General features: G+C 45.1%; 2 protein-coding genes across 8 annotated transcripts in view; both read right to left on the bottom strand.

The window, feature by feature from the left end:
• Positions 1-10225, bottom strand: part of RUFY3 (RUN and FYVE domain containing 3) — a 49029-nt gene extending 38804 nt beyond the window's left edge. The window contains exon 1 of one of the 7 annotated variants that reach the window (XR_014011368.1): positions 9623-10225. Coding sequence is in view for 4 of the 7 variants with exons in the window: in XM_081207077.1 (XP_081063203.1) it covers positions 9623-9911 (289 nt within the window). In the remaining 3 variants the exon portion in view is untranslated. Of the gene's footprint in view, positions 1-1065; positions 1840-9622 lie in introns of those variants that run through there. The other 6 variants (XR_014011369.1, XR_014011370.1, XM_081207077.1 and 3 more) reach the window with 6 other exon arrangements.
• Positions 10226-11532: 1307 nt separating this feature from the next.
• On the bottom strand, positions 11533-13477 carry UTP3 (UTP3 small subunit processome component). The gene has a single exon (XM_081207153.1). It carries the CDS (start codon positions 13090-13092, stop codon positions 11614-11616), a length of 1479 nt encoding a protein of 492 aa, XP_081063279.1. The 5' UTR covers positions 13093-13477; the 3' UTR covers positions 11533-11613.
• Positions 13478-13489: the final 12 nt, after the last annotated feature.

Genomic DNA, 13489 nt, shown 5'->3' with positions numbered 1-13489 from the left:
GAAGCTCTGTTTCATTTCCGGGTCAGAGATGGGAACCAACATGTGAACAAAGGGGGGGGGGGACTGCACTGGCAAGTCTCCCAGCTAAAATGCTTGGGAGCCAGCCTTGGTTACTTTTGTACACTACAAAATGAAAAACAACACTCACCTTGAAACAAACTCAGTGTGGTTAAAGGCTGTTGACAGTGACAATGCCAAGTGGTACAGGTTTTGCAGACATGACTAAACTGGGGCATGATGCTACAAAATGGGCTGTGCTCTCACCTTTAGTTCACAGTAACCATCAAAGCAGGAATCCAATGAGTAACCCATTGGGTTTTAAGAGACATACTATATCTGCCAGCTCCAGGTGCCTTACTGTTTCAAATGAAGAGATGTAGGGGAGTTGAAGGATAAGCCTTTATATTATTCAATTTCCTAATTACAATAGCATCTCCTACCATCTAAATTGCCCTTCTTACAAAAATGCCATGAGGTATCGTTTTTAATTCCCAAATAAACTGTATTTTCTGCCTATGTCATCCAGACTTTAGAACACTACAATCGACAGTAAGTCCATGTAAATATACTTTGTGATTTTTGAAAGAGACACCTGCTACAATATCTAGCTTTGAAAGTACACAGGAGTTTCCCAACCTTATAAACATAATATTCTAAATTCAGCTCCATTTATAAAATAAAAGCTTTTTCAAAAGCAATATTTAAAGAAGAAAACACAGATCAAAATGCTACTATTGAAACATCAAGGTTTCTTTATTTGAGGTGTTGCACATAAATACACCTCACAGAGATATATCTTGGCTGCTAGGGGTGGGGTCTAAGAAAAAGAAAGCAAATGAGCACAGGAGTTGTTTAGGATGCAGGTGAGTCATCTTAAAAGTCCAGCAGCTGTTTTGGAAATCTGTATCAAATTAGGTTATACTGCAATGAATCAATTAAAATATGTCAAGTTTCCCATATTCCTACATAAAGTTATGGGGTGGTGAAGACCAGCCCCCTCCTTCCCAGCCTCTTTAACCCAAAACAAGACCTGCAGGCCTCCCTACATAGAAAATGCAACCATACCTTCATGGGTAGGTTCAGGGTCGGGCGTAAGAGAGATGTCATCCAGCTCTCGCAAACAGAGCCATTCTCCATCCATGGACACTCGGAATTTGCAAAGATAGATGGTCTCCATGGCAGCTTGTGTGATCTTGTCTGTGGTGGGGGTTGGCATGTCGCTTTGAGGCGTCAGAGCAGACATGATGACTCAGCTGGTACAACAATAAAATAAAATATATAGGCTAAAAGAGGGGGAGGCTTTCTGATGATGGGGGGGGGAATACCTTGCTAAGTCAAAAAAGAGCTGCTGAAAAATCACGCAGCTGCACAAGTCTGAGAAAGGCAAGGCACAGTGCAAAGGGAAGAAAAGATGCCTCTTCTCCTCTGTGGTCTCTTCCTCTGTTTTCTTCTGAAAGACACACTCTTTTCTTCAATTTGACTATAAGCAGCGTACTAGTAAATGACCACAGCAAATTTGGCCTTCAGAGGGTAGGAGAAGCTCTGTTTACTATTTCCTAAAGATGCTTAAAAAAAAAAATCCAAAATGGTAAAATGCATTGAAGAAAACACATCCAGAATTGCAGAAATCGACGAGGCTCTCTTGCTCTCTCACCCCTCCAGACAAGCCAAGATACAGAGTGATAATAGGATTGGTTGTGCGCAGTAAGCAGGGTGTTGACCAAAATGGCTGACTAATGAACTGAACTGAAAATTCAGACTCATGTGACCAGCTTGCACTGAACGTAGAGCAGGCAATTCCCAGGATGCTTTATAGATGCTGCTGCTGCTGATGCAGGAAGAGCAATGAAGCTGATCTTGCTCTCAGCATCCACAGCCTCTTTTCAGACTGTGCTAGTCAATCTGCGATCACAGACATAACACAATGCATGCTTTTCTCCTCAGCCTGTCTCAGGTACAAAGAGATGTAAAACATGCCCATTAGCAGTCAAAAGTAAGAATCGTATAGTTGGGGTCATGGGACTGCAACAAAAATTAAGCACAAGCTGATTATTAGCAAATACGTTAAATGCTATAACTTCTTGGAAAGTGTGTCGGTTTCCAATAAGAACATTAATGCCCAAAGAACAAAGATGACATTATATTTTATCAGCTTTGGATTTAACCACTCTCCTGCTAGCCATAGGCAATGAAGAATTGCATCTGGGGGCGGGGGGGGGGGAGGACTGGTGGAAAAGTACAGAGCACTGCATCCCTCTTCTGCATGAAGCATAGAGATCAAGCAGGCTGCCCAGGGGACAGAAGTTCCCTTTTCCACATCCAGCATCGAAATGCAGATGGCTACTGGAGCACTGCTTATTTACAAAGCTGTATTCTATTGATAAGGTCTGGTAAATACACCAGAAGAATTGCAAGGTCAATGCATGCCCAAAATCTCTATCGAAGATCATAGTCACCCTTCAGCAAAGCTATCTTTACAATCTGTAACCCAATATGTACAGGTTTCTAATTTATTCATTAACCTCACAATTTCTCACCAGACTGATAAGTGAAGAGGGACACTTTTTCAGTTCTTGGACACAGGCCCCATCTGTTTTACTTATGGCTATCATTTGATGCCTAGACTTAAGTGTATCTTTAAACCTAGTGCTATTGAGAAAGCTTGAGACACGAGGGAATTACTATTGGGTGGATATCTAATGACCAAAACGTACTCCATACTGAGAAGAATATGAAGTTACATCCATATGTTACAGGAAAGCAGTACTGTATCAATCATGTCTCTGCCCTGGCTCTTGTTTAAAATCTTCATTAAGAATTTGCTGTAAAGAGTGAATAAATGAACCATATACTTATCAGATAAAAAAACCCTGGGGAGAATTGTGCACATTTTAAAACCATAAATGAACTTTCAGATGGCTCTAAATGTAAGAGTCGCTCTGCCAAAAAACCAAAATGCACAAAGGACAAACATTTAAAACTGTGCATAAAAATCTATACACAAGCAGCAGATAAAGGATGTATGGCAGTAGAAAGTCTAAGACCCATAAACCAAGTTTGAATAAGGTAATACCATTCAATTTTGCATTAAAACAATTATTACAGTAAAACTGTCCCGCTCCTATTGCAGGAGAAATGTTATATTCACAGAACTGTGCCAAAATACTGCATAGATTGAAATTGCCACATTAAGAGTAGTGTGAATGCAAACTCTCAGATGGATACAAATTCAAAGGACATAGCACTATCATGAGATTGCTGACCAAATTATGGCTAACATATCAAAGAAAGTACATACAGAAACACAGTGGCCATCGGTGCATGCTTTGCTACTGTCATAGTCTGAAAGTTGCTCTAACATACTCGTTCAGCAGTACATACAATGCCATAGAAAATGCCAATCAGCTCCTTGGGAAATTGGAAGCCACATGAAATTAGAAGCCTACATCAAGAGAGAAGCAACTGAGAATAGGAGACATTTATAGAAATCAAAATTAAATCAAACAAGGTAAGAATCTCTTTCATTTTAGGAATAGCGAACACACAAAATCACTGGTTAATCCAGCATGAGGTACTTGAACTGGAAGATAAACTGAAAATAGTCCTCGTGGATACATTACAAGAATAGGAACTGATCGGGAGGTAAGCCTTGAGATAACCAGAACCTTAGAGACAAGCATATGTAATCTTGAGTCCTGCATTTGTACTACTAGAAAATAAACGAAATTATCTTCCACACTGCTCAGAGTAAAAGGGCTGGTTGGCACTTACAGAAGCACCCATGAGGCTCAAAACTAGGCAAAAAACTCACATTGAAGTGTCACTTGTGATAACAAGTGCCTTTATGTGGAGGAAACACACCTAACAGGTACCACTTGTACAACTGTAACAGCTCTTTTTGGAACCAAAATAAACACGCACTTCCCAGCACCCATATGTACAGCCCCAGCACAGGGATACCAGTGTTCACCTCCAACTGAGCACTGCCTAGCCGCAACCATAGCAGGGGCTCTCATGTACTACCAAGGTGTCTGCAAAGAGGCTGTCTAATCATAAAAGCAGCCTGAAATGTCTTCACTAAAAAGAAAAAAAAACTGCCAGCAATGTGATGGAAGTATCCTGGTAAAAGAGCCTTTAATGCCACACACTGCTATAAGTTGATATGGGTGCTTGAACTTTCCTGTGTGTTCGACCCATGTTATACCCAAGTCAAAAATATAACTTTTTACTGCATTGCTAAATGTCAACTTCAAGACAAGTGCAGCACCCATCATCAGCCACACAGGTACAACATAGCAACTGATGACACTGAATACGCCAACAGAAGAGAAGGGTAAACTTTGAGCTAATAACTCAACCATACCATGCACTCAATGATTTTATGATTCCAGAAACACCAACAGGGAAAAATACATTGAAAGTATGGTCTTGTAGGCAAATTATAAGGCTGTGTACACATTCGTGTTTACTCTGCATCAAGTGCACTCTCACTGCTGGTTTGGAAAGTGGTATACACACATTAGCCATACCTAATCTGCTGTTCCTTATGAAATACTAAGTTTTGATTCAATCCCACCCCCCACCCCCCGCCAAAACTGCTTCAATATGAACTGGGGGGGGGGGGACTTCTAAGTCTGTAATGCATATGCAACTTTGGAGTCACTGTGAAGATACAAAAAATTATTTGCAGGATTTTGCATGCTGTGGGTTAAACCACAGAGCCTAGGACTTGCCGATCAGAAGGTCAGCGGTTCGAATCCCCACAACAGGGTGAGCTCCTGTTGCTCAGTCCCTGCTCCTGCCAACCTAGCAGTTCAAAAGCACATCAAAGTGCAAGTAGATAAATAGGTACCGCTCTGGCGGGAAGGTAAACCGCGTTTCCGTGCGCTGCTCTGGTTCGCCAGAAGCGCCTTAGCCATGCTGGCCACATGACCCAGAAGCTGTATGCCAGCTCCCTCAGCCAATAAAACGAGATGAGCGCCACAACCCCAAAGTCGGCCACGACTGGACCTAATGGTCAGGGGTCCCTTTACCTTTACCTTACCTAAACAAACTATTTGAAAGTTCTTGAATCTTGCTTCAAGGTATATGAGGCAGGAGTGGGCTGTGGACCTAATTTATATACAGGTTTGGGAATACAGAGAAAACCTGAACTGGTTTTATTTTGAAGCTGTTATGAGGCCTTGAGTTGGAGGCTAGAGCCAAGAGTACAGTGGAAACATTTCCTTTGTTATCCCAGAAAACAGAATGCCTCCTATCATCTTTTTCCACACAAGTTATTGTACTGTTGTACTGGTTTTAGTGGCCTTCCTAATGAGATGACAGTACTGGGAGATCAAAAATATGACGTGTATAAACTGATTGTGGTTTATATTGATTATTTAGACTTCGCAGTAATTTGCTTTTAAAGCTCAGGTATATATACGTGTAGCTTTGGATCAGCACATTCAAATTAAACCTGACTGTTGCTGAAGACACATCTCTTTGCTCTGGCCTTTGGCATCTGAAATCTGTGTTTTAGGGTCCATAATAACGGTTTTTAACACTGAATTTTAAATTGTTGTAACCAACTCTGGGACCAGTTGGTGAAGGGCAGGTAATAAACATTATTATTATTATTATAACAACAACAGCATGAATATGCAAACACTTTGTAAGGGTGTTTTATGCAGTGCAACATTGTTCCCTTATTATCCAACACAGATGCTAAGTTCAATTTTGTGACAGATTTTTAAAAAGTATTTACAAACAAAAGATGGTAGGTGATCATGGAACGAAAGGCAATCATCAAAGGGCGGTAAAAGTACCTCAAAAGAACCCCAATTCACATTATCCCAATGCTATTCCTAGCAGAAAGGGAAATCACATAAATGCTACCAGGTCTAGGACTACTACTGCCTCTCTCTATTGCCTCAGCCAGAGAAAATAAGCTCTCTGCCAGTTTCCTCCTCTGCTTAAAAAAATCCACAAATGCCTAACTCACAAAGGTTTGGTTCATTAGCTTGACACGTCACTAACTCTTCAGTAATTTCTAAACAATCCAGTGTATATCACACCAGGCAGGTTAAACTGGTACCTCGGCATCACAGTCGAACATTCTTCTTCAACACTGGGATCACTGATAATTATTTGGTCTGCTTTCAGGCTCACTTCAAAGAGCAGGTGCTCACATTTAAAGGTTTGCATGGCTTAGGGCCTAGGTATCTGCTGGACAATCTTCTCTTGTATCTATTAAAAACGTGGTGTTGACAATGTGTCACTGATGTGAATTGTGTATTAGTTCATGCGTTTCAAAAAAAATAAATAGTAAATGCTGCTGCATTGGGGAGTGGGGGTGGCGACTAGCTATTCTGCTTCTGTGCCTGCAACCCAGGTTCCAGGAGCCATTTGCCTCTTAGCTTTTCTACCTCTGTGTATAACACTGATGTGCCCTCATGCAGGGATCTACATCTTGAGGCAGTTCTCCGCGTGTCCCCACCATTGGGAGTAGGCAGGTAGCAAGCAGAGAAAGCCTGCCTGCCCTTTTAGTGTTGGTATCCAACCTGTGAAATGCCCTCCCAACACTTCATGGACTGATACCACATGGCAAAGAACTTCCCATTTCCCCAGGTGAACAGTGCAAACTTTTAACATTTAAACCGCTATGAGTTTTTTATTGACTGGAGCTTACATCATGTGCTGTGCTATTGTTTTGTATTTTTTGTTTGTATTTTTACACAAGTAAGCAATTATGTATATATACTATATATTGCTTCCCTGCTTATTTAACTTATATGCAGAAGTCATCATGCGAAAGGCTGGGCTGGATGAATCCCAAGCTGGAATTAAGATCGCTGGAAGAAATATCAACAACCTCAGATATGCAGATGACACAACCTTGATGGCAGAAAGTGAGGAGGAATTAAAGAACCTTTTAATGAGGGTGAAAGAGGAGAGCACAAAATATGGTCTGAAGCTCAACATCAAAAAATCAAAGATCATGGCCACTGGGCCCATCACCTCCTGGCAAATAGAAGAGGAAGAAATGGAGTTAGTGAGAGATTTTAGTTTCTTGGGCTCCATTATCACTGCAGATGGTGACAGCAGCCACGAAATTTTAAAAGACGCCTGCTCCTTGGGAGAAAGGTGATGGCAAACCTAGACAGCATCTTAAAAAGCAGAGACATCACCTTACCAACAAAGGTCCGTATAGTTAAAGTCATGGTTTTCCCAGTAGTGATGTATGGAAGTGAGAGCTGGACCATCAAGAAGGCTGATCGCCGAAGAATTGATGCTTTTGAATTATGGTGTTGGAGGAGACTCTTGAGAGTCCCATGGACTGCAAGAAGATCAAACGTATCCATTCTTAAGGAAATCAGTCCTGAGTGCTCACTGGAAGGACAGATCGTGAAGCTGAGGCTCCAAAACTTTGGCCACCTCATGAGAAGAGAAGACTCCCTGGAAAAGACCCTGATGTTGGGAAAGATGGAGGGCACAAGGAGAAGGGGACGACAGAGGACAAGATGGTTGGACAGTGTTCTCGAAGCTACAAACATGAGTCTGACCAAATTGCGGGAGGCAGTGGAAGACAGGAGTGCCTGGCGTGCTCTGGTCCATGGGGTCACGAAGAGTCGGACACGACTAAACGACTAAACAACAACAAGCAATTATGAGGATGATAAACCACGAGGGGGCAGGATATACATTTTTAGGGGAGGAAACAATCTTCGCAGTTCTGTCAATCCATTTTTACACATATTCTAATAGTGTCCCACACTTCCATGCTTTATTCGTATAAACAGCTTTACAACTGCAAGAGTACAATTCAGAAACCTGCAACATTTCACCTAGGAAACGTACCCAAATATCCCTTTCTCTTAAGAATCACATAACGTTTTCCCTTCTTGCATTAGGGAGCCATCAGCACCACAGTGTTGGAAGCTTCCATGTGCAAGAAACACATCCAGCTTCCACATTTGAACAAAGCTCTTCTTACTATATTATGACTACTTAACAGTAGAATAGAATGTTATGCCAGGACTGACTGCAAGTTCCTTGGGAGCAACAATCTTTTTTTGCTTGCAAAATTATAAAGCATCAAGTGTGATATAAATCATTATTACAGTAGTAATAATGATGATCAGTTTAATAGACAAAACTCTTGATCACCCAAGGCTGCTAGAATCTTAACACAATGCAGTTACTAACACTTAAAACAATTAGCTTGACTCTTTCATTCGCTCAAGATCTTCTCACCCCAATGCCGCTATACTTATTGAAAAGACAAATGGGATTGTGGAAGGAGAAAGAAAGACCTCCCTATCATTTCATCAGAAGTTCCAGAGTTAATTCTTTGCCAAAACAAGCCCTTAGAACAAAATAAAATGAAACGGCAGAAGAAAATCTAATAAAGTCCTCAGTTCCAAAGCAAGACTCATTCAAGACTCAGCAGTTCTTCTAATTCATCCTCATGATTCAAGTCACCACGTATCGAAAAGTTAAAGCAATCACCAGTTTGTTGTTCTTTAAATAAATTAATAAAGACACAGAGAATGAAGTTCCCAGTCCATTTGTGTTTAAGTACAAAGCTGGTGTTTTCAAATGTTGCGGGGTGGGGTGGGATGGTGTAAAGCAGTGATATCCTGAACCTAAAAAAGACCCAAAACTTGGGTCACTAAGGCTGCAGCCCTAACTGCACTTACCTGAGAGTAAGCCCTGCTAAATCAAAAAGGACCTTACTTCTGAGTAGACAGTAGGACTGCAGCAAGAAACACAGCTGGGAATCAGGACTTTCTGTTTTAAAGTCTCAGCCACAAGAAAATATAATATTGGAGATTAGGGAGAAAGGAATAGGAATTGATGGGGGGGGGCTGAGGAAAGACCAAAAACCACAGCTAGCAAGACAAGGCACACTTTCTGGAGAGCAAGTCTCACACACAGTTGCTTGGGACGAGGACAGCAGAGGGATCATAGTTGGGTCTTGCGTGTGTGTGTTTTTCAGAAAAAAAACGTAGACTTGGAAGGGATACTGAGGGTCATCTAGCCCAACCCACTGCAATGCTTTTTAGCTTGCATCGATCTCAATAACCTCCAGTTATTTTAGTCGGATAGGCGATTAACAGGCTTGTTTCATAAATAAGGGGGAGGGAAGGTTGCTGGCTTGGTTCGGTCTGCCTTTGTTCTAGTTTTTAGCATGCGCTTAGTAGTTTCATGCTGTGAGCCGCCCTGATATCCATGGGTGGAGGGCAATAATAATAATAATAATGGTGATGTTTTTCGCTGGGCATGGAGTGAGCTGGTGATGGTCAGCTGCTGGAATGAATGGGGTCGGTGCTAAATGGTCTGGCTTGCTTTACAACCCCTAGGACCTTGTTCGTGGGGTGGGGTGTCGGAGAAGAAGCCCACCCCCCTAAAAAAGAAAGGAAGAAGGCGGAGGAAAGCGAAAGGAGGAGGCTTCCCCTCCCTCCCTGGGACAAGAGTTGCCCGTAACATTACACAACGTTGGGGGGCGGATGACAGCCGAGCACACCATGTGCGGCGGACACACAGGGCGCGGTTCGGGGAGAGAGAGGAGAAACCAGGGCGGCAGCAGCAGCTTCTGCCGGGAGACGGGAAGGGAGGAGCGGCGTTGCCTACTACTCACGGGCGCCGCCGGCTCGGTGCTGCTGCCCGGTCTCGGGCCCGATGTAGCTGAGCAGGACGGGCAAGGGGACCCCGCAAGGGCCCGGCGGGGCGGCTCTCCAGGCGCTCTGGGGCTGCAAGCCCGGCGCGGCGGCGCCTCCACGGCCCGGGTAGAGGAGGAAGAAAGGGGGCGAGTCGGGGGGCGCCTCTTCTTCTTCTTCTGTGGCGGCGGCGGCTTTGCCCTCCTCCTCCTCCTCGCGCTCCGCTTCCCCCTCGCCGTCGCCCGCCTCTCTCTTCCCCGCTCCCTCCATGCTCCCTCAGAGGCTGAGGGTGGCGGCGGCGGCGGCTCCCTCTTTTTCTCTCCCTTCTTCCTCCTCCTCCTGGACGGCGGCGAGAGTGAGCGGGCAACTTTTTCCACAGGGCGGGCGGGCGAAAGAAAGCGGCGGCGGCGCCTCCTTCTCCCGCCTAGACCAGCCCCCTTCCTAAGCCCTGACTGGGCCCAGGCCGACCGGAGGTTGAGATGGGCCGTCCCGGCCTCGCGTGGAGCTCCGCCCCCGCCTTGCCTGGCTCTTCTTTCTCCCCTCACGGCCGCTGTGGGCTCCGCTCTGGCGCTTTCCCGCCGCTTTGTGGTGGTGGGGGAGGGGACGGTTCTTGCCCCTCTCCTTTTCCCTCAGAAGAGGGGCCACTTCGGTAGGGGTCAGTTCTGACCCCTTTACTTTGGGGGGTGGGGTGGGTCCGTTTTGACCCTTTCTCCCTCAGGAGTGGACACATTTCCCGCCCCCTAGGAAGGGGTCAGTTCGTGCCCTTCCCGCCTCTGAAATATGGCGTGTGTGCGTACCATTATTGCCCTTTAAGTGGCTGTGTGGAAAGAGACCACTTTGCTGGTCAGTTTTTGCCACTGTGGGGTTGAATATATATTATTCAATTTTACATTCTACATTTGAATTCAAACATCAGCATCACCCCCCATTTAGGATTTCCTGAATCCTTAAGACTTCCCACCACCCCTCCATGGTTTCCATTATCAAACTTTTCCTGCGGCCATCACTAATTTCTCTTTTTCTTTCAATAGTCCATTTTTACCTTCGTTTTTATTACATTACATGCGTTACTCAGATCCTGCCAAAGTTTTTAGTTGTTTAGTGTTCTCTTAGAACCGTACATTACAGTAGTACCTCGGGTTACATACGCTTCAGGTTACAGACTCCGCTAACCCAGAAATAGTACCTCGGATTAAGAACTTTGCTTCAGGATGCGAACAGAAATCGTGCTCCAGCGGCAGCAGGAGGCCCCATTAGCTAAAGTGGTGCTTCAGGTTAAGAACAGTTTCAGGTTAAGAACAGACCTCCGGAACGAATTAAGTACTTAACCTGAGGTTTGTTGTTGTTTAGTCGTTTAGTCATGTCTGACTCTTCGTGACCCCATGGACCAGAGCACGAGGTACCTGAGGTACCACTGTATAAAGTTTTCCCATTCCTTCTTAAAGTTCACTGTGGGCTTCATTCTTGACTCCTATCTGCCAGGAAATGGACACTTGAGAGCAGTTCCCACTCCGAATCCACCACAGTTGTCAGTTCCTTAAACTAAAATGAACTATATCCCCTCACCCATTTCCCTGCCACACAAAAAAAGGAATTTACATGTTACCGTTACCATTTAGGGCTTAAAACCCTTGAGGAAAATGCACTATTTGAGTTTATATTCTGGCTGTGCACAGAAATGCAACCTAGCAGGAAGGTGAGAGGATTGTTGACCTGCTATGTTCTCAATGCAGTGATTGGGATTTACATTTAAACACAGTGCCTGGTTACTGCGGATGACCACAAAGATGAGCTGCTGGACAAATGAAACAACTAGGAAAGGCAGTTGCCCTGAACTTTGCATACTATGAACAATGCGGCTTTCTCCATGTTAAAATAAATACATATTGCCTTTATTTACCCCAAAAATGAACATTTATTGAGCTCACATTCACTGCCTTCAGCGAGTAAAAAAAGAATTATACAAAGAGAATCACTTAAGCTTAACACTTTTCTTAACTCCAGCACGAATGCCAGACAGTTCGCCTCCGTATCTTTGTTCTTCTCTTCGGACCTCACGAACCTGCCCCTTCCTACGAATCTTGGCACGTCTGAATTTCTCACGGTGCTTGACTCTTGGGTTACGATCAATCTTTTTCCTTCTGGGTGTGAGGCCTTTATTCTTGACAATCTGGTATGTTGCACCTCTCTTTTGATCTCCTGCTTCCTCTTCCATAATCAGGTCTTCCACACATTCTGTTTCTTCTCGTTTCCTCTTTTTCTTAAGCTTTATCTTTTCTTCCATCTCCTTATAATAATTCAGGGCAGCCTCCTCATCCAAATCTGAATCATCTGTAGGTTCTTCAGCATCCTTACCATTAGAAAGCTCACCAACAGCTTTAGGTTTGATTTTATTAACAGGCTTTCTAGCAGGCACGATAAGCTTCTTCCTACCTTCCACATCACCAGCATCACTACTATGGAATTCATTAAGGAGCAGACGAATCTCCGGTGACAGTTTTTGGTCCACAGTCGCCAAGTCATTTATTAAATTTCTGTAACTTACAAGTCTTTCAATGACAGGGTGACCGTGAACTGGAATCCTTTTGGCTTTCAGCACCAAGTAAAAACTAATGTTGCAGCAATAGTTCAAATAGAGATGGTATTTGGTCTGTAAATACTGGCTGCCCTTTCCCTCTGGGATGACCCCATCTTTTACCATTTGCATGAGCGGCTCCAGTTCATCTCTGAGCTCAGTTAACTTGGCTTCAAAGTCCTGAATCAGCTCCAGCAACTCCGGGGATTCCTTTTTCAACAGCTTCAACTTCTCTTTTTTAGAGAGAGACTGCAAGTCCTTGGCAATTTTCGACCCGGACTCTCTTCGACCTGGCTCCTGGGCTGCCGCAGCGTAGGCCTCTATCAGGTCCAGGCCGTAGTCATCCTCCCCCAGATTCTGCACCAGCCTTTTCTGAATGGCTTGGGCCTCCTCCTCTTCCTCCAGCTCCTCGGCTTCGGCTTCCTCCTGGCTCTGCTTGGCTGCTTTGGAGCGAGCCGCAGCCTTGCCGTAGTCGGTGCCGTAATAGAGCTGTTTCCGCTGGCCCCAGGCGAACTCATGGGGGAGGCCGAGGTCTCCGCTGCCGCCCCGCTGCTCCTCCAGGTCGCTGTCCATATCCAGGGGCTCGCCTTCGCCTCCATCCTCGTCGTCGTCCGCGCCCTCATCTTCTCCATCCTCCTCCGTCTCACTCTCCTCAGAGAGCTCTAGTCCCAAAACCTCCTCCTCGCCATCTTCCTCCTCCTCCTCCTCCTCCTCGCTGCCCAGCGCCGCCAGCACTGCCTCCTCCAGACGCCGCTGGTGGAAATCGTCTGCCTCCTCCGTGAAGATCGGGGCTCCCGGCTCCGGCTCTTCCATCTTTTCCTCCTGCGGCTGAGAGGCCCTCAGGCCCGGGGCTATTCTCCGCCGTGGCTTCCCCATGTTGCCGGCAGTGAGGACGGATCGGCAGTCGGCAAACCAGCGTGCAGTATTGCTGCTGTGCGGCCGCCAACGCACACCACTACTTCCGGGTCGAAGGTCGGTGCGCCTTGGAAACAGGCTTTCACTTCCGGCTCACAAGAAACGGGTAAGCCGCCGCCCCCGCCTCCACCTTACTAATTCCCAATTGTCATTTCGTTGTTCAGGAAATAACCGGCGGCCGTAAGTCTGACGCTGGCCGTCCTTAATCTATGCGTCTCCAGTATATCCCGAACTGAACAGCGACCTTGCTTTCGAGGTGCTTTACTTCTTGCCTGGAGTAAGCGAGTAAATTCTACATCCGGTCGGTTGATGCGCCCTGCTTTATACCTTCCGCCTCACTTGTGGACGCTCTGGTTTC

The sequence above is a fragment of the Podarcis bocagei genome, assembly GCF_964188305.1.
Source record: "Podarcis bocagei genome assembly, chromosome: 9".
Taxonomy (NCBI): domain Eukaryota; kingdom Metazoa; phylum Chordata; class Lepidosauria; order Squamata; family Lacertidae; genus Podarcis; species Podarcis bocagei.
Note: the sequence above shows the minus strand (reverse complement) of the source record. Positions and strands in the feature narration are given on the sequence as shown.

Bases quoted from the DNA above. Each gene is read 5' to 3' on its own strand.
- UTP3 (XM_081207153.1), bottom strand. From the start codon at position 13,092: ATGGGGAAGCCACGGCGGAGAATAGCCCCGGGCCTGAGGGCCTCTCAG.